At 47.3% G+C, this 21,541-nt stretch overlaps 1 protein-coding gene across 11 annotated transcripts in view; it reads right to left on the reverse strand.

Annotated features, from left to right (window-relative positions):
• LEKR1 (leucine, glutamate and lysine rich 1) overlaps positions 1 to 21,541 on the reverse strand; it is a 62,167-nt gene that overhangs the window by 30,356 nt on the left and 10,270 nt on the right. For 2 of the 11 annotated variants that reach the window (XM_052686104.1, XM_052686106.1), the window contains exons 1-5: positions 16,644 to 16,968; positions 7,356 to 7,570; positions 2,850 to 2,969; positions 2,113 to 2,288; positions 589 to 774 (exon numbers count right to left, since the gene is read on the reverse strand). In XM_052686104.1, the coding sequence (XP_052542064.1) occupies positions 589 to 774; positions 2,113 to 2,288; positions 2,850 to 2,969; positions 7,356 to 7,570; positions 16,644 to 16,691 (745 nt within the window). In that variant the 5' untranslated portion in view covers positions 16,692 to 16,968. Of the gene's footprint in view, positions 1 to 588; positions 775 to 2,112; positions 2,289 to 2,849; positions 2,970 to 7,355; positions 7,571 to 9,385; positions 16,531 to 16,643; positions 16,969 to 19,443; positions 19,558 to 21,541 lie in introns of those variants that run through there. The other 9 variants (XR_008207579.1, XM_052686099.1, XM_052686102.1 and 6 more) reach the window with 9 other exon arrangements.

The raw sequence follows: 21,541 nt of genomic DNA on the forward strand, positions 1-21,541 counted from the left end.
TTTTCAGTACAGTGAGAGCCTGTACCACAAAAAGGCAATAAGGTGAAGGCTGTAAAGTTATCTGCTCATAGCTGGCATTCAAATCCACCCCTGCTGGAGCTTTCCTAACAGCATTGTTATACAGTGACAGAAATAAAACCTGCCCATGGCAGTCTGGGTCGATAGCTCTTTGGATGAGTCTTCCACAGTCACTGCAGTCTTCCACTCCTCAGTCTCACGTTGGATATTATCACTGCTACTGAAGGATCAGTGAAATTCCTTCATCGTGACTAGCACAGAAAGCCACTGCTTTAGATGTGAAATCACACACTGTGCATGAGGGGGCATGGTAATCACAGTGCCCATTTGATGGCTCAAAGCCATGCCTGGAACAGCACCACCTCTATGCATTCCAAATGCCTTAAAACACCTCTGAGTCAGCACCACAAATACTATGCTGCTTTCTGAAGAAACCAGGTTCAAGAAATACTAACCTAAATACATAACAGTGCTTTGTTAGAGCCTGAGTTCAGCTGTTGAGTACAGTCACAGTAACGGTCAGAACCCAACATTTCATTTTATTTGCTTAGAATCTCAAAATTCTCTTACCTAATGTTTCCTTTTGTAGCTCACGGCATCTGCTTTGTAGCTCACTCCCTTGCTGAAGAGAAGTTTGAAGCTGTTGAGTTTTCAGCTCGACCGTATCAGCCACCAGAGTCAGATGTTTTACCTTTTCCTGAAGGCACTCATTCTCCCTCTGGGATTTTGCTAACTTTTGATTCAGTTTGGGTATTTCTGAGGAGAAAAAGCACATAGCCTGCTGTCAAATTTACCTCCTTCATTAAAAAGCATCTCACCTGATGTACCCCCAGGGATTGCTAGGTGAGGGCCTGAACCAATGGCTGAGCAGCAGGTGAGAAGCTGTGGCTAACACAAAGCATACAGGTGCAAGGCGACCCTTGTTCACTCTCTTTTAAAGGAGAAGGACCTTTATTTGGAGACTGCCTCTTCAGGAGGCTTCAATGACTTCTGGAAAGGGTAAGCTGCTTCCCTGTATTGTCTTCTGAGCTATACATTGACAAATACCTTTACAAGCATGTTTATATCCTGATAGAAGTCAATATCATCACCTTCCCTTGCTCCACGCCTGATTCAGCTTCAGGACTTCAGCATTCTGTAGCCTTACTCCGCAATTACATCAATTTATTGTTAGACTAAACAGTGTAAATGGCAAAAGGTTTGAAGTTTTTTGCCTGTGTTTACTTGCCATTAAGTAACCAAGGTTTAATGATGTACATACATAATGGGTTTCACAATTTCTTTTTTCAAACAAAGGCGTAAGGAGCAGCAATTCATTAACATTTCTTCACTTGCAGTTTCTTGTAAAAAAAACAAGCTCTGAAAATCTTGTTACAAAATATAGTAAGACAAAATAAAACAATCATATGTCACCAAATGTTAACTCATAAAACAGAGCATAAGGGCTTCTGAACATCACTCAGAAGCAGAAAAAAAGATGCATGACTACCTTGCTTAGCAATGTTATGAAACTCCTTGAACCTGAATGTGTCTGCAGAAAAGCATGTACATATCCTCCTGATTAGCTAGAAAGAACACAGGGAACACAGGAGGAGAAGAATTCTTAGGAACACACAATACTTTCTGTGCTCAGTCTAATTAGGAGATGAAGTCATGAACCAAAGTGCAAGACACTGACATTTCCCTTGGTTGTTGCTACAACAAGGGATGCCACAGAGCGATTTCTGCGTGCCGGCTTTGCAGACAGGACCTTCCTGACCAGTTCTGTGCTAGGTGATGTCAGCTTACCAGCACTTTGCAACCTTATAATCCTGATACACTTAGACTCCAGACCAAATACTGGTTTATCTACTGATAGACGCTAAAAAGCTGCGAGAATTTGAATACAAAGATGCAAAGTGTGACCAAAGGCATTAAAGTTGCAAGAGCCAACGCACAGCTTCTTTGGATCCTCTGGATGGTGCAGTTTGCCACTACACTATTTTATTTTTTTTTCCAGCAAAACTCCTCTCTCAGCTGAGGCAGAAGTGTTATTCAAGCTTAAATTTGAGTTTTCAAACTCACCGCCTGCCAGCACACAACAACATAATTTACCTGTCAAAGCTTCTTTGCTAACAGTTCTTATTTGTTGAAAAATTTCTTCTTTCAGGGCAGCCCAGCTCTCCAGGTTACTGGACACAACTTCCTTAATACTTTCTAGTTCTCTTCTGATGAAAGGAAACAGAGAGACAGCCCTGCTCAGAGTTGAGCAATGGTGTTCCAGTGTACTTCTGCAAAGCAGAAAAATAACAGCAGCTTTGAGAAAATACCTTACTTGTAAGCCTGACAACTACTTTTCTGTTACATCGTATTTTATAATATATTGGGTTACAATTCAGTATGAAATATGTTGGATGAAATTTACTATAAATTCAATGTTCTTCTAAACACTGATTTTAAACTCACATGTAAAAATGAAACAGTTACTTTTTATTGAGAAATCAGAGCAACAGTGCTTAAAGAACTGCCTCTGCAAGTTCATGCTGAACTGTTACAAACAGTATGTAAGCAGTCTGCATCCCCACTGTATGGAAAGAGGTACCCACTTCCTTCTAAGTGTTCTTTAATGGTTTTCAAGTTGTGAAAAAGCTAGCCTGCTGCTAAGAATATCAGCACTCACATGTTCTGGTTACCCCTGCTAGCACTACAGCATCTCATATACCCTGGATAAGCAAAACCAGGAGATGGTTCCAAACACTTCTCACTCACTGCATTCCTTGCATCTAAAAAAATCTTTTCAGCTGACCACTTGCCACAGGCATTGCCAAGAGCAAAGCTTTTTAGGTCTTCACCTGAGCACCTGGGATTGCTTATGGGCAGCTTCCTTTTCTTCCTGGAAATACCGCAAATCTTCTTTCACGTTCTTCAGTTCATCTTGTTTGGTTTTTAACTCCATTGTTAAGCTTGTTATCCTATAAATGTAAATAAAGTGAGGTATTACTCAACTTTAAAACAAAAATATACTGAGGTCGTTCCAGTGATGATATCTGCCTTTTTCAGGCTGACATATCAACCTTCAAGTGGAAGAAGCAAAGGAGAATGTCTTATCAGGACCCTTCTTCCTATTAAAAATACAAATTAAAAGTCGTCCCATCTATGCTTCAGTTACAGTCTATGAGATGTATGGCACAAAGTGGCAAAACCCCATTTTCTCATGGCTGCTGCAGCACCCAGCTGAGGAGAGGGGCTGCACTGCATCCCACCTCAAAGGAGTAGGACTGAAACCAGACAGCTGATCAGACGGTGCAGTGTGCTGAGTGAGACGGGGCTTTCGCTGCCTGTGGGCTTTCCCAGCCTCACCTCTTGCCAGCCAGACCAGCCCGGGGCACAGCCCAGCTCAAACCCAGGGCAGGCAGAGCACGTGCTGCATTGGGCACGTCTCACACAACGCCCTGACATCGTGCTGAGATGCCTGCTGCGGATGGCTGCTGAGTGCATTTGCTAACACTGGCACGTGGCTTCTTCATAATCGTTACTTGGTAATCATAGAGCAACCTCCACATGTCCTCATGTGACTTGCTTTAAGTTCTGTCCATATATTCTGAAACAAAATGGCCCCTTGATGACACATGGGACAACAAACCCAGCACGTCTTTTCCACTGGCACCTGCTTGCATGAGGAGGATGGGCCCTGGGGCGCAATGGGGAGCTTTCCATCCCACCACAGCCCTGCTGCACACACAGGCCACATCCCATAATTGCCATGCTGTCCACAGGGCTGGTAGCTCATCTGTACTTTTCTCTTGGCATCTAAAAAATGACCTTTTGAACATTCTCATCACAGCAGTGGTTCTGATCTGTTTAGCTTTCAAGCACAGCTACAGCAGTGTAACTATCTAATCGAAAACATTGTTCTTTCAACAACCCCTGAGTTATTCCCACAATTGTAGTGAAATGAATGGAAGTGCACAGAACAAACAGCTGAGCCAACTTGTGGAAGTCAAGTAAATAAATGATCCATTTGTCTACGAGTGACTCACTGTCATTAGCAAATAAATACTTGAATCCACAAGTACTTCACGAAACCAAAGGATGGCAGAGGTATTACACCAGCATTTCCTTCAATTTTAGAAATAAAGAGAAAACAAGAATGATTTGTAGCAAGAAGTTAAGCCTTAATATTCATGTGTGTTAGCTAATGTTATCAGATGGATCATCTATAATGCATCTGCATGAAAATGCAAATCTAACAAGCAGCAGTCCTGCTAGAGAAACCTGGGTCTGCAGAGCTCAGCCAAATCCATAACCGAACATCTGGTACTTAAGAAGCAAGTTGTTGGGCCCCAACTGTGATCACTGAAAGGGAAATATATATATACAGATATTTTTAATTTTGGCATTACCTTCCTAGGAAAAATTTCCCCTACCTGCCTGTAAATGCCTTTGCATTTTAGTTTTAAAATGCACCTCGCAAGTAAGAGCAGACATTTGCTTTCCCTTTCCATTCCAAAGATTTGGTATAATGAGGTCAGCATAGAACTGCACCCTCGGTTTCAAAGTGACATTATCAATATTTTTTCATCATTCACACACAAAAGAACAGGTAGACAAGGCAAGACATTTGCACTCTGTTTACTCTCATTCCCATAAGGAGGACAAAATAAGCATGTTATTTGGGTGATATTTAGCACAAAGTTCAGAGTTCAGTAGATCACTCAGTGACTTAATTATAAGAGAAGTATGAGAATACAGTGATCTTGCATTAATTGTTATCTTTATTGTCTCAAAAGAAATAAAGCCTATTGTGAGGGCAGTCTGGATTATCTGCATTCAAGCAAAGGTAAAGCTGCACATCAGCCTGGCAAACGATGACAAAGATGGCTGCCTCATCACAACCAGCTCAAAACCCATCTCTGAAGAAAGCCAGTATTTTATTTCCCAGTGCTACTTATCTGGCTACCAATTTCAGCTCCAGTAATTACAACCTACTGAATCTCTGCCCTCACAGCTTCACTCAGGAATCACTTCTAAGGGAGTGGAGTTATCTGAATGGAAGATTGAAAAAGGAGATTGTAGTTACGAGCAATTTGATAACTGCATAGAAAAGAAATGATGTTAAGGCATGGCAGTAATCAACAGTTAACTCCTTCTGCTTGATTTGTAAAAAGTGTTTTCAGGAATACATTTACAAGGGATCTTAGACAAGCCTTACATGGTGATATCTATATACTTCTTCTGGTCTCTATACATCATAAGATGTTTTTGCTTCTTCTCACATCCATGTTGCTCAGCACTGTCATCTTTAAAAAGCATTTTTAAGCCTATTTTATATCTTTTAGATTGCTAGTTAGAAAAATGATCAGGCTGTGGGTGATACGTGCACATGGGTCCTGTAAATAGAGGGTACCCACGTGCAGTGAGGTCAGTAAGCTCAGCCCCAGGGAGCGCAGGGCTCCCATGCAGAGGGGCTCAATTCCAGCACACCTGCACCTCCAGAAGATGGGGTGGTAAGCCTGTGACAATTCCCCTTCTTCTGAGCAAGTCCCAGAAGGGCAGGGGACCAAGTTCCACAAGAGCTGAAGTTCCCAGGCGGCTTTCAAGGTTAACCACAGGTACAGACAATAGCAACACAGGAACCAAAAAGGAATATAAAAATGAAACCGGCTGCATCTAACAAGAAAGATTAAATCTCTTGGTCTACCAGAGATGAAAAAGGGTGTATTTGGTTTCTGATAAAAGCTTGCAGTTTGGGAAGAGAGATTTGTCAACAAGAACCAGGAAGAAGCTAATACGCCGAGCAGTCAGCTTGTGCCAGCGGCCCAAGGGAACACGGCAGACCCGGGACAGTACAAAGGAGATAAGGAATATTTAGACAGCTGATTTAACAAGGCACAATAGTTGATTTATGGTCTGAATGAAAGCCTACTGAAAGTACTCCGTTTCATTTCAGCAGGTTTTAAATCAAATCAAGCCTTAGGGGGAAAAACGCAGAGATAAAATTTTCATTAACTCTTCCGGCTTTGCTACAAAAAGTCAGCTAAAGGAGAATGTAATTCCTGCTGTGGCAAACGGCCCTCATCAGGAACACGCTGTCACCTACCTGCTAACACACAGAGTGCTGTTGCTGCTACAGTTGCCACCCAGAGCCCTGGGAGGAACAAGGAGCAACGCACTTCAGAAACATGCTGTCAAACCAAAGAAACATTGACAATTTGGGGGGGAGGCAGTTCAGCTCCAATGAAAAAGTGTTGAAATACAGTTATGAGCAGGGTGAGCACAAAATGTGTGTCTTATTCACGCTTGTGCGAACTTGTGTGTTCAAATGAATGTTTTATTTGCTATATTACCAAATGCTGTCCTAAACAGAAGTCATTAACAGCCATGTCCAAGTGCTACAGTATTTGAGTGATTCACAAAACAAAGTGATAAAGTAAATGGACGAGAGCACTTCAGCTACAAACAATCCATAGCTGTTTCTCCTCCAGGGTTCCCAGTCTCCTAGGAGAGCACCTACATACCCCAAATGCTTTGTATTTTCAGGCTTAGGTCCATTGCTGCTAGCTGTAAGTCAGTCACACGAGGAATGGGAGCCCTTAGAACCAGAAGGACTGACCCATATTCAAGCTTCTGACAGCGTGATTCAGATGAGCAAGGAATTACCAACAAGTTTCTGCTTCCTCTGCTCGTACCACACTGTTCTAACTGTTGTTCCACTTGAACACAAAGACATTTTTGCAGTACTGGAATTCTGGAGAATACAAAAGACCCCTTTGAACTAGGAGGACCTTTGCAACAGTAAAGCAGTAAGCGTTTGCAGGCTCCTACTTCAGAGGAGCACAGCCACGAGCAGCTCCCAAGACATTCAGAACTGTTCAGAATTGTTTTAGTGCTCTGTATCATCATTTGCTTTTCTATATCATCATACATACAGCGAACTGTGAGCTTCTCAGGGCACAAACGCTGATGTTTAGTGTTACTATGAGACAGTAAGTGCAAACTTCAGAATGGTGAAACTCCTGGGCTGTGGGATTTCTTCAGAAGTATTACAAATGTTTTAATGACAAAATGATAAGGTGAAATATTTGATCATTTTCACTTGGACTGGCACGGGGGGGGAAATACCCCCAAACTGCCTTCCAGCCTTTCTTCTCCTTTAAGCATGTTGACTGTTTCTAAACCACTACAGAACTCAAAACTCATGTCTAGAGAACGCCACAAAGTGTGATTTAAATATTACAGTATATTTGTTGTATCTGATAAAAAAGATAAAACTTACTAGTAGTTTTCACTTCTTGGGAATGACGTGACCTAATACATACACATGAGGAAAAACATCACACTGGACAACATGCTCTGACCTTTCTGTTTTGGATTTCCCATCAGCTCGGCAGCGCTCAAGGTCTTGGTAAAGGGACTGCAGTTCTTCTTGAAGTCCCTTTTCCCGTTCTAGACTTCCTTCATAAAACTTAATCTCCTTTTCCATTGCTTTTATTTTTTCTTCCATCACCTTAAACTCATGCAGTATCAAATAGCTGACGCCACAGTACTTGCACACCGTCTGGTCCCGAGACATCTAGGGAGAGAGGAAACTGTTAGAGTGCTGCAAGAAACTAGCTGAATGCAGTGACAAAATCAGAGCCACTGACATGATTTAAACACAGTCTAAACTCTGTAACACTTTGGAACGTTTATGATCAGATTGTACTTTTGCTCACCAGAATCTTCACAGGATAATCAGCTATGCAGTTTACTATGCAGGAGCTTCCTCCAGAACTCTACACTGAAATATTTCTGAGCTATGTTTAATACATTAATTTTAAATAAGATGAAGCCTTCTGTGCTTTGCTAAGTTCACTCTTTAATGAAATCTTCTCTTGCATGAGCCAGAAAAATGTTAATTACTGTGGTTGTGTTTTTTTTTGACAACTCACACCCAGCTGAGAAGGCAAAAGGAAAAATAAGTAGTGTAATGTAATGTAATGCAGTCATCTACAGAAATAACCCAAGTAAGGGTCCTGCCACTGTGATACAGTGCAAACGGCACTTGAATGTGGTGGAAAGTGTGAGCAGTTTGCTAGATATGAAATTTCATCATTGGTAAAGTACCTGAAGACATTAATTGAAACACCATCTATTAAAGTGGGAAACACTCTTGTAAGCAATGAAATCGCTGAGCTCTGCAGTAAGCGACACGTCACAGAAATGACCAGGCTGCTCAGACTTTGATTCACCCTTGCTACTCAGGGTATCAGTTATCCCTGTGTATTGTAACCACTTTCATTTCCAGGAAACAAAAAGCAAAACCACTCAGCTTACAGTGACACAGGACCAAGCCTGCCCAAGAAAGGCATACAGACTGACTGAGCCAGCCAGAGCCACGCAGCACTGTGACACCACACGTGGGACATGCAAGCACAGAGCGGGACACAAGCAGGCAGGATCCCATTCCCTGTCCCTTCTGGCTCCCTCTGTGACCAAGGGTTGTGCTGAGGGATCTCCTCAGGCTCCTTCCATCCTGGGCTGCTCTCATTCTGCCACTCTGGAACGCATCCCATTCTTGGATAGCAGCACAGATGCGTTTGTGAGGAAACAGTCAGAAATGTGACTGGAGCAGAGGACACTCGTTGCACAGCTGAAGGACAACTTCCAAGCAACAGAAAGTTATGGGCAAGCTTTGAGGTACGGCAGTTGGAAACTGATGGCAGCCAGAGCTGTAGTTATTTGTCCAATAAGCATTTAAAGCAGCCTTCAGCCTATCAAGCAGTTATCAACAGTTACAAGTTTTATAACAAAATGCCTTACAAAAAGTCAAAAAAATGAAAGACTGCAAACAGTTTAAGAGAAATGAGTAAAATGTAAGAATTCCTTGTGTTCTAGAAAATTAAAACAAGGACATTTTGAAACACTGGGATAAATGGAAATAAGCAATGCTTAGAGGCAGGAAAACAGCTCTCAAAAACAAACTGTGAGGAGATCCATTACCCCACAGTTTAGATACAGCATGAGAAAAAAACAATATTTCAGGCTGCCCCGGAATCTCCAGACCAAACTTTATCTTCCAGTTTCTAAGTTTTGCCCCTGTTTAAAACTCTCCTCCTTACAGTTGCTCTGAATGAACTGAAAACCCAAGCTTGTTTTTCCTGGCAGCTGCAAACCGTGCTCGGAAATATGAAACTGTTACTCAGGATAAACATCGTTAGGTTCCAGAGCACTAAAATTACTCTATTGAAAAGGGACAAAATGAGCTGTTATAAGGAGGACAGAGAGGGGGCTCTTATCCCCCAAAGAATATCGTGCTCTCCTGCAGCACTTCTGCCTTTCAAACAAACAGCTATAGGAATTTCTCTGGGTACCAGGATTGAAAAACACCACCATAACACCAGCTCACCCAGCTCTCCTTAGTTTTCATTGCCAGCATCAAAGCAGAGCTCTCCTCACCGGCACCCAAAGCATCTCCTGGAGCACGGAACAGAGGAACACAGCTGTGCTGCAGGTGCTGATCTCACTCCACCAACACAGCAACAAAGCCATCTTGCAGCTCCACTGATTCAAAGGCTGAAGCCAGAGAGCATTAGCACGCCTTCAAAATGACTTGCAAACGAGACGGATTTGGGCTTTGCACAGTTTTCCAGAGAAATAAGACTGCTTTGTTTGTGCATGTAGTTCTCTGTGGTCATCCTTCAGTCACTGTGAACCAGGATGTTTGGTCATTTATCAGTGACCCTGGCACCAAGGGCACGAGTATTGTGCTCTACAGGTGTCACACAGCCAGGTGGGCACGAAGGGCTTGATCCCTTACTAAGGAATGCCCTGGAGCACGGCTCAGTCCCATTACCCTGCGCAGGCAATGCATGCAGGGAGAACTTTATGCAGGTCTGTGCAGGAGAAGATCCCACGAGATTGTTCCTGGTACCCAAGGCACCAAGGCTCACCAGCCTCTATGCACAAGCACATAGGAAACACATCTTTGTTAGTTCTTTTGCTTACAGAGCTGCCTCTTCTGGGAGGGGATCATCACAGAGTAACCACTAGGAGATCTGTGCTGATTCCATATTTTCCTATTTACATTTGACCAAAGGATTGTTGTCATCATCTTTTTCCTGTTTGCATTTGAGATAAGAGGAAAAAAAAAACAAAACCCAGTTTGGAAAGAACAGAAAATGAAAAAAAAAAATCAGAAGTGCAACAGAAAAGAGACTGTGAGGATAAGCAGTGAACAGAAAAAGAAATGAGATTTTTTAAAACCTGAAGGTGATTCAATATCGTGGGTTTGGTCAACCTGAACAGGGATACCGAGGGCAAATAGGACATAAAAAGATAACAGAGGGATACCAAAAGCAACCCTGATATTTGATTTAGCAGAACAGTACTGTGTGCTCACAGCAAAAGGAGAAACAAAGAAACTCGCTGAGGACAAAACGTTGAAACAAGGAAGGTTTTGAGCTACGGCTCTGACATCCGTTACACCAGATGCTCTAAAGGATGAGAGCTACGTCCAGAACAAACCACATCACGAGGCAGCACCCCGAGCTGTGCTGCTCCAGCAGCTGTTCCACTACAGCATCCGTGGGAGTAGTTCTGACCGAGAGCTGTGTTCAGTGTTGGAAGAACTCCTGTTACTCCATGGTTACATGGATCTCGGCTCCCAGGAGCAGTGGAGATGGGTAGTCACATCTGTCTGACTCAACGCTGCGAGCATACGGACAGCATAAGTTATAAGGGGAAAAAAAGACTGGTGGCCTGGCCCATTTTTAGCCCTTTGAATAACAAGCTTCTTTTCAAGCTTCTGAAGTAGCAGGATGGGAATTGACATCATTTCTGCTTGACCAAAACGCTACAGGGGGCATTGACTTGGGCACTGTGCTTTCTTCTGCTTGTATTTCCAATTCCACTGACAACAAACACTAAAGACCTAAGTTCTCATTAAAGGAAAAGCATCTCCTTAGGGACTCAGCAGCACCTGGGCATTAAGGGCCCAGAATATGGCCACCGATGCTGGAAACAGGCAATAGAAGGAAACTGAGAAATAGCTGTGACACCTAAAAGCGAGACCTTAAGTCCTCAGGCAGGGAGATTATCTAAGAAGTCTGGAGTACATCCATGTGGCCCATGAAATGAAGGCACAGGGCCAGGAGCACTGAGGCACCACACTTACGTACTCCAGCAGCGCAGGGAGGCAGAGCTTTGGGGGATGGCAGCACTCCGTGCCCCTGGGACACAATGCTGCACTAATTGTCCCATCTGCCCCAGCAAGCTGAGGCTGCTGAAGCAAGAACTGGCCCAATAGCAGACAAAACCAACACCACACTGCATTTGTCTGAGCTGCCCTCGTCCCACAGCAACACACAGAACTCCAGAAAACAGAACTGCATGACATTGCAGTTGTGCACTCTTAAATTATTCCTGTATGCTGGTGGTTTTATTCTGCCTGTTTGATTTGACCTGATTATGTGAATGCACTTTCTTCTCATTTTAACCCCCTCTGCCACACTACTTTCATTTCTCTCACTCCATTTTCCCTCTTCTAGCATGCTACCTGGGATCTGTCACACAAAAAGAAATGGTTTCGGCAGCCACACAAATAATACTCTAGGAAGACAGTGGAGATTTCTGCTCCATGTGCAAAGAGTTACCTGATAGAAATTATCTGTTTTTTCATTGAAGGATTCTAAGAGTCCCTGTTGAAATTTCACTTCTTTAAAAATACAGTTTTCTGTGAGCAGTTTGCAGCCAGCATCAAGTCTGAAAGCATTCCATGCTGCAATGCTGAGCCACTGCAGGTTGCAATGCTAAGCCATGTTGCCTACATAATTATTTTCTCAACATCCATAAAAGCAGCAGATGCAAAATACAAGCCACAGTACTTGCCTCGAATACATATAAATACCACTAAGGATTGCAGTAAAAACAGAATGCCCCAGTCCCAAACATTTCATTCAAAATATGCCCCGAGATAATTAGTTTGCCACAACAGGAAATAATACTCATATTTCAGGTAGCTTTAATGGTTTCCTGCTTGCGTTTAAAGCAGACTAATGAATCATAAAGATGTACAGCACTGCAAGTAACAGCAGAGCCCCACACGAGCACTGCTAACACCGACCACATGCCCACGGTGCCGCGCAGGCCGCGCTGCTCATGAGGCAAGGGCTCCTGTAATCCCTGCAGCTCCCAGCAACGTGCTTGGATGCTGGCTCAGGACAGGATGCAGGAACACTTGAGCACAGTGAGTACAGCCCCAGCCCTGTATGAATACAGCAAGAGATCAAAACACCTCATGGTGACTCCAGAACTCTCAGAACTGAAGATCATTATCCACGTTCAGAAGAACTGCTCCTACAAATCCTCCAGTACCCCAACAAACACTGGCAACATAGCAGGTTGCTAATCCAGTTAGGCCAAAGCAACCACAGCCCCACAGCTCAGCCAGCAGAGCTGCACATCTCTGTACGCTGCAATACGTGGCTTTTAGCAAAAACAAGCAGAAATTTGCTATCTTTTCCAAAGCACATTACAGCCACTGAGAACATTCACATTACATCACTGTGCTCATCCAGAGGGAGTGAGCAGAAACAGCGCTGCTTCTAAACTGCTGTTGGTATCAACACTGCTTCAAGTATTACACACAGCTACACTGCACGCCACATCTACAAAGTCAGTCTCAATGGACAGGACAGCTTTGACTCTTCAGCTAATTAACACAGCTGGAACTGTGTAAGAACCTATGGAAAGAAAAATAATCCCATGTTCAAAGGGAGCAAAGAAAAGTAAGGAAAGATGTGTTCATAAAGACGCCATAGTGCACTCAATCTATAGCACACGTGGCCAATCTAATCAGTAACCACTTGCTGCTAGCAATGCACATGATGTTTTGTGGAGAGTCAAATACCATGGAACGTCCTGTACTGATGTACAACACAGCTTCAAAGCTCCTGTTTCGTTCACTTTCTTAAGCTCCCAGGATGAGAACTGCTAATACTTAAGGATATCTCGTGCCCAATTAATTTTGCTATTGGTATTAAGTAAGGATCACCTATTGCCAAGTAAGATATAAAATGAGATGTAACTTTGTTTGCTGCTTTGATGACTCAGGGTGTCACTTGACCCTCTTCTGTAGGTGGCTGCAGTTTTGCTTCCCGCTTCACTGAGATGAAAAACTGGCAATCTACTCACACTGAAAGGACACGTGGATGCTCACTTACCTGCTGGGTTTTTCCCTATCTGTTTAGCACTCATCTTGCAATGTGTATGGCACAAGAGCTCACAAAGGCAGTAGAAGGGGGAGACAGAGAACCAGGGCCATCTAAAGTTCTTACATGATTTTCAAAGCCAAAGGTTCCTCAAGTTCTTATCAACTAAGTCCCTCCTCATCTATCATTTAATAACAAAATGTCAAGAAGCTTCTTCCTCTCTAGATTAAAACCTTTAAAGTTTTAATAAATGTAGTGGTCAATACCTGCTGGGCCCAGCCTGCCAATTTATTTCAGCTTCTGCTACAGCATCCGTGGCTTCACTGCAACAGGTCTTCCTCCCAGGCAGACTCTGGCAACTGAGCTGCCTGCAGGATAGGCTGTATTTCTATCCCTCAGCACCACATCCTCCAGAAGAGCATTGTTTTGGAGGCAGTGATATTGCTGCTCAAAGTGCTGACAACTCACAAAGCTCCATGCACCCACAGCATGGAAGAGAGAAACGATGACAGCTCTGCATCCCTTACTCTGATCTGTTCTGAGCACTGCAGCATCACAAGCCGAGCAAGCCAACCCAAACCAGCACCCAGCCTTGAGCATTCTTGATTCTGCAGCAGAAATTGCAGTGCTTAACCTACTCCCCCTGGATACATATGTTCCACTGGCCAGTTAGCTGCATGTTGGGAGCATGTGCTCTGTCAGGCACAATGAGCTACAGCTGGAACAAGTCCTACTTATGCTAGGAGCAAACTGAAAGATTCCAAAAGAGATGCTATAAAATCTAAGAAGCAGAGAATGTGAAGGGAATAAGAATGTGTACATAAAAGGTAAAAAAAATACATATACAGGAAATTGTGAGGGCGAGGTAACCAAGCCCCTACCTTGTAACTACAACTGAGTGAAGAAACTGAGCAGCAGCAGAGGATGTGTAAAACCACGGCTCTTAACTGATCCCAAAGTCTTGGCCTGTCATTGCCTTAGAACTCATGTATCTCACACTGAGGTGACTGGGCGGGATGGGACAGGAACTTGAGAATACTCGTGTTCATATTTAGAAGCACCTTCTGCACAGAGATGTTTTTGTTAACAGGACACCACAGAGCTGAAACAGAGCTCTTGAGCTCTGTGCTCCACTCCAAAGCAAAAATTGGCTTTATTTGCCCTCTGCAGCAGCACAGGAAGAATTCCACAGCTTCCCTGGGTGAGCTGCTCCAGTGCTCACTACCCCAATTTCTGGAGTTCCTCTCATTCAACCAAAGCATGTCTAGAACAGTGAAGATAAGATTAATTTGTATCTGAGGTGGAAGACAGCCACTGCCTTCCTACACATGTGAATACTGTTATTGTGCCCTCAAGCATCTTCTATAAAAAGCAAATCTGGTTTTATTGCCAATTACTAGCAGAACAGAGCTTTTAAGCTCTTTGCCACTTTTGCTCTTTCTAGATCCCACCAGCAGTGTTACTCTTCAAGTCTGCAGTTCAGAACCAACACCTCAGCAGCTCTGATGAGAAGATAATTGAGGCCAAGTTTCACACGCAATTCCTGTATTAATGCCTTCCTGATGCTGCATATTTTGTATTAATGGATCTGACCCATTTGTTCTAAATATGCCCTGTTCTTACTAAGATATTCTTAATGCTGCAGACAAAGCACTCACAATCCCTCCTAGATTAGCACCAGTGTGTTCCTTACTGTAAGCTAAAACCCAGGTCAACAAAAACTAGCAAACACTGACAATCCCATTGGATGAAATAAGGTCACCTACTTCCTGCCCAGTTTGTGCCTGCTCTCACACCTGCCTCCTCCTCATGTCAGCACATGCACAGCACTCTGATTGGGAACTAGATCAGGAACCAAGCCAAGAGAAAGACAGGTGGCTGAAGGGCCACTAGCTACAGCTTCAAGTCATGGGAAAGCACAGAGCAGTACTGGATCTGGAACAATGTTCCACTGAACCTCATCTCTTAGCTTGGCATGCTTGCTTGGTTGAGAAACTTGCACTGATTTTTCCTAACCAGCTTATCCTGCTGATGCTTGCAAAGTGATTTCCAAATAAACAAAAAGTGATTTCCTGCTGCCAAGAAAGTTGCTGGTGGCTCTATAAGATTCCCAGGTTCACCCCTTACCTAAGTACTTTCCTTCTCTTGCTTTGCCTATCTTACCCAATCTCTGAATTTTCTGCAATCATCACTGATGGTTCAGAAACTGTCTCAATGGTATTCTTGACTATTTCAGGAAGAATTTATGCAGACTCTGCTAGCCTAAGCAGAGAAAATGCTTAGATTACTTGTTGATTAGTAGATACACATAATTAAATAAATAAATAAATAAATAGAGGACAGCTGGGTGGTTTCAGTGTCAAAGTGAAAGCTTCAGAGTGTAACAAGAAGTGAGTTGTGTTCCACTCACGTGCATCATCACGTGCACACAGCCTGCCCACTGGATACCCCCTACAAACAACAGCTTTATTACTTCGGTAGGAATCGGTTTCCCAAAAAAAGAGCACCCTCACACACAGTGAGAAGATACAGAGAGAGGATTAGGCAGAATGTTCTGTTCCTAATTGCATTTGCACTTCTTCAGAACGATTACATGTAGGCATTCACAGAATCCCAGAATGCCCCAGGTTGGAAGGGACCTCAAGGATCATGAATCTCCAACCCCCCCCCCGCCACACACAGGGCCACCAACCTCTCTATTTAATACCAGCCCAGGCTGCCCATGGCCCCATCCAACCTGGCCTTGAACACCTCTAGGGATGGATGGGGCATCCACAGCCTCTCTGGGCAGCCGTTCCAGCACTTCACCACTCTCATAGTGTAGAACTTCCCCCTGACATCCAACCTAAATCTTCCCTCCCTCAACTTAAAATCATTTCCCCTCATCCTGCAGATATCGACCCTTTCCAAGAGTTGACTCCCCTCCCCTCTGTAGGCTCCCTTTAGGTACAGAAAGGCTGCAATGAGGTCACCCCACAGCCTTCTTTTCTCCATGCTGAACAAGCTCAGCTCCCTCAGCCTGCCTTCATAGGGGAGGTGCTGCAGCTCCTGATCATCTCTGTGGCTCCTCTGGACCCTCTCCAACAGCTCTCTGTCTTTCTTGTACTGGGGGCTCCAGACCTGGACGCAGCACTGCAGATGGGGACAATCACCTCCCTGTCCCTGCTGGCCAACCTTCTGCTGATGGATTCCAAACTTAGGGCACAGAACACGCTGTGTGGGATAAAGCTGGAGCCTCACCTGCTATCGACAGCAGCACATACAGTGAATGCGTTCCTGTGAGCACACCTGCAGAATCACATCTAGCACTACTGCCCGTAACCACACTCCGTATGTGACAAAACCAGCCCTACCCAGAACCAAGCCACGCTCTGTGGTTCCCAACGCTCTGAGGCCAACAGAACACTCCTGCAGGTCCCGACCCCACAAGGTTCGCCGCTCCTTCCCGTTCCGTACCTTCTGAATCGCCTCGGGCAAGGCGTGCACAGGGACGTGCCGCTGCATGGCCGGGGAACCGACAGAGCTCGGGCAGTCAGAGCGCGCTCTGCCTGAAGGCCAGGAGAAGGGAGACGAAGGGAGGGAATGGAGGGAGGCACAGCCTGTGAGCCCGCACACACAGCCGCACCGCAAGGGAGAGGCCGAGGCCCAGCAAGGCGCGGGCGCTGGGGGCGGCCATTTCCCGGCCCCAACGGCTTCCTCCGTCACCACGGCAACGGCGCGTGCGTGCGTGCGTCACGTGATAGCGGCGCGCACCCGCGAAGGGAACGTGGAGCGCGCGGGAACGCACTCAGTGACCTCAGCCCCTCAGTGACGTCATTCACCTGAACCCCCCCCCTCCAGTTAGCTCAGTCGTACAGTGACGTCATTCATTCACCTGAGCCCCCCCGTTATCTCAGTCGTACAGTGACGTCATCACCTGAGCCCCCCCCCGTTATCTCAGTCGTATAGTGACATCATTCATTCACCGGAGCCCCCCGGTTAAGTTACCGGCTCTGCCTCCGCGCTCCCCGAGCGCCGCACACCGCCGCGCTGTGCCCGCAAAGCCCGCGAGCCGTCTGGCTGTGTTTTCCCCCCGGCCCGGGTCAGCGGCGTGTCAGAACGCGAGCCATCTGCTCAACCTCTGCGTGAACCGGCTCCGGGCCAAACCCGCCGAGCTTACAGCAAAGCGACCAAACGGCGTCAACCGGGAAAAGACGCGAGCATCAGAAAAGGCACGGACGCGGCGGGACGGCCGCCCGGCGGGGTTCTTTCTCCCCGGGGCCGCCGCCGCCTCGCGTGTGCCCCGCCGTGACCCGCTCCCGCTTTGCGTGCCGGCCCCGGGCGGCGCGGCGCAGTTAATCCCCGGCTTGGCAGCCCCGGGTCGGCTCCCCGCGCCGCTCCGCGAGGCGGGGGATAAGGAGCTTGCGTCCCCTCCCCGGGGCCGTCACCCCAAGTTAACGAAGTAATCGCGCGGTCGCACGCAGAGGGAACAGATGTCCAAAGGTCAGGAGAAAGCGAGCGAGCGAGCGAGAAAGAATAAATAAATAAATAAGGGCTGGAGGTATTTCATGAGGAGCGGTGCGAAAAGCCAAGCGCGAGGCTTTGATCGGCGCCTTCGCAGCAGCTGTTCGCCCTGCGTGCTGCCGGAGCGGCGGGGCGGGGGGCGGGGAAGCGGCTCGCACGCGATGGCCGCCCGTACCGTGCGGGGAAGCGCTGCCGTGCGGCGCGGCGATGAGATCAGCGCGGCGCGGCTGTCGGGAAAGCGGCGGGGCGGCACGCGGCGCTCCGTGCCCGACCCCGCGTGGCCCCGGGCCGGGGGATGCCGTGCGGATCTTAGGGACGCGGGGCTGGGACCGACGTGGGGCTGAGGGGACGCGTGTGGGGGTCGGGGTGATCGGTGCGGGGGCTGCGCTGCCACGTGGCCGAGGGGACCGCCGTAGGGGCTGCGAGAGAGCTGAGGGGTGGCTGAGAGGATGGATAGGGGGCTGCGATTGACCTGGGACTGAGCAGATTGAAGTGGGGTCAGAGGGATGGATTTGGGCACCGTTAGAGATGTGGGGCTGCAAGGGTCTGCCATGGGGCTGGGGAGGCTGAGATGGGGTGGGGCTGAGGGGATGGATGTGAGAGCTGGGAGGACGGCATCGTGGGGACCGGGGGTGGGGGGGGAGGGGGAGGGGGGGGGAGGAGGTGAGTATGGACAGAGGGCCGTGAGGGGCTGACATGGATGGGCTGTGGGAAGAAAGTCCAAGTAATAAAAGGAGTATTGTGGGGAGCCATGAGGGGGTTGCCAAAGGGCTGACGTGGTGGCTGAGGGGACTGAGATGGGGGGCTGTGAGGGGACTGTCATGGGGGCTGAAGGGTCCAAGCATTCAGCTCAGGGCTCTCCTTGCTGCACTCAAGATCTGGGGGTCCCCAGGGGAAACATCACACAGGACAGGCAGCTCACGCCGTGCTCTCAGCAACCACTCCCTGCAAGAAGCCCACTGCCAGTCCTGTGTCTGCAGCAGGGCTGTGGCTGTGCTTTGGGGGCACCTCAGCACCCCCTGCCCGCAGACGGCAGGGCGGGAGCTGGCCCTGCTCCCTACGTGGCGCAGCTGCGGACCAACGTGCGTGCCAGCCCCAATCACCGCGGCCGCTCCTGACCGGGTTCCAGGCGGCGTGAGCAGCTCCAAGGACAAACCAACAGGCGAGAAACGAGTGCGTGACACGCAGCAGTCATAAGCCAGCTATTTCCATTGTTTTCCTGCAGGCTTTGTACCTTCTCAAACACACGTGGAAAGCCTCCCGTCGCTTGCAAATCCCAGCCCGGAGGAGCAAAGTCCACGCCAGGGGGCAGCTAGGGAAAAGGGCTAATAAACACAAACACGCTCTTCACACAACACAGGAGCAGCCACGGGGCACAAGGGTGAATCCTTGTCTGCAGTATTATTCTAGGTTAAAGGAAAATATCGTATTTTTATACCAGCCCTGTTGTTCCAGGCTGCCCTTCCATGCGTGGAAGCGCAGTGAGGCAGTTTTGCAGCACTAAGAACCCCCCGGGGGGCTGCGGCATGGCGGGGCTGCAGGTACGGGGCTGTGAGAGCAGCGGCCGACAGAGCGAGGAGAGATGGCAGGAGACGTGCAGGGGAGGGGTCAGGGGAAGGACAGGGTTTGTGCTGCGTACGGCAGCGAGGTTATTTCTGGTGCTGCGTGCACATCGTGTTAGTTCCTGTTTTCGAGTCATATTGTTTGCTAGGTTTGGTTGGTTTGCTCCCCCCTCCCCCCCTCCTCACCTTACCAATGTCACAAGAACGAGATCCTCCTGGGAGAGTGGAAGCGTGTTTGGAGGGGGGATCTGAGGGCTACCTGGGAACCAAGGTCAGGCAGGTCATCCCGTGCAAAGCAATAGCAGAGCAACAGCAGCTCTGCAAAGCAGCGTGAAAGCGATAAAATCAGGGGGAGCATAAAGGAGCAAGGCAGTGGCAGTGGGGCGGAAAGGCAGAGGCAGGGGATGCAGGAGGTGGCACGTCGCCAGCCCGAATAGCTGAGTGAAATAGGAGCGTGCTAATGACGGGGCATGCGGGGCGAGAATCGGATAATGAGGGAGGGCATCCCAGCGCTCCCGTTGTGACACTGCCAAATCAAAGACAAGCTGCTGGCTGCAAGAGCACATGAGGTGAATCAGAGGAGGAATCTGTATGATTAAGCAGCAGCTGAGTGCCAGGAGTGAAGATCTGTCAAGGATAATATCAATAGTGTATGCGTAGAGGACAGTGGGTTTATTTGCCATGATAGAAAAGGAATTGAAAGGGAAGACAAGAAGCTCGTGCTGACTCCGAGCTGGCAGCGGGAGAACTTGGGAAGGGTGCCAGGAAAAGCGTCCCAGATACAAGGCTGAAGTGAGAACGAAAAAGGGAGCGCAGAGGCTGCCGAGCAGCCAGCAGGTTAGGAACAGGCACAAAAGGCACGAGGCAAGGCCAGCCAGCAGGACGTGCTCAGGGGAGGAAATGACCAAGCAGGAGCCGGGGAGATGGCTGCAGGAGGGTTCAAGCTTTTGTTTGTTAAGGCAGCATATCTGAAAGATCGCCCGGAGCTCTGGGACAGCGACAACGGTGGCACTTCTGATGGCTCCTCCTGTGAAATAGAAGCTTCGCATATGGGTGAGGTTCAACTCTGCGGGGCTCAGCAGATTCACAGGGGCCCGCTAGGAAACTCCCACGGGAATTCAGAAGCACCATAAATCTTTCCCCTCCCCCTGTCCGCAGGCAGCCTGATCTGCTTTCTCCTAATTTAAACACACGATCTGCAGGGAGGAGACCGTTTATACTGTTGGCTTTAAAAAAAAATAAAAAAAAATCCTGCCAAAATGAAAACTGTGCTGCACACACAGCCCTCCCCACGGAACGAATGTGAGAACGGATGAAACAAGACAGATGTTACTTGCAGCCCTTGTGAGCTACTGGAAGAAATGTATCTCATGCAATGAAGAGGAAACTACGGAGTAACTGTGAAACAGAGAAAGAAAAAAACAGATGCGGGAAGCCTGGATGTTCAGAGGAATGGGAAAACCAAAGAATGGTGACATTGACTTGAATGTGGGAGGCACGTCCTGCATGCCCACGTCCATCATTCTGAGATCCAGCATGCAAAACCAACGCCGCAGTCCCTCAGCGATTAAGCAAATGGGCTCGTTCATAGGAAGGAGGATTACTGAGGACAGCCAGGGTTTGCGAGCACAGAAATTATATTATCTGCTGCTGAAACAGTTGGGGAGCTTCTCTAGGGCCCTACCTCATCTCCCGGTGCCCTTTCGAAATGCTTCATAACAGCAAGTCATTCGCAGTAGATTAGGCTGCTCCTTCCCTCTTCGCCTTCTTACCTCATGATTTGTGATTGCAGTGTAACGTCCTGGCACATCCTGATAGGAAAATGCAAATGTTGCATTTCCATGGCACGGCCTGACAATTTAAATTTATGCCCCGCAAAGAAATAGCCCCAAGTGTATGCTGATTGCATGCCATAGCTACAACACTGTTATTAACATCCAGCCACATCCTTGTGCCTTTGTATGTGAATCTTGGGCGAGATATGAAACAGTAAGAATTTTCCTGCTCTGTTTTAGAGCCTGGCCTACTTCCCCTTACATTCACTGACTTTAAATGAGATTAAGAATCCGAAGCGGGCTCCTGTGATTTTGTTGCCTGAACTATAGGGACAGAAGTACAAACAATATTTTTTCTCTTTCCTGTAACCTGAAGATAGGGGGAGGTGACGGCCAAGTGAGCTCAGCTTGATTCTGCTGTGCACCACCAGCACGAACAGCACGGCCATCACAGTGCACAGAGCAGAGCCAGCCCTGCAGTCACTGTGGCCATGGGAGGTGACCTGCACTGCAC

This window comes from Tympanuchus pallidicinctus, unplaced genomic scaffold (genome assembly GCF_026119805.1).
Source record: "Tympanuchus pallidicinctus isolate F22 unplaced genomic scaffold, pur_lepc_1.0 scaffold22, whole genome shotgun sequence".
NCBI classification, from domain to species: Eukaryota; Metazoa; Chordata; class Aves; order Galliformes; family Phasianidae; genus Tympanuchus; species Tympanuchus pallidicinctus.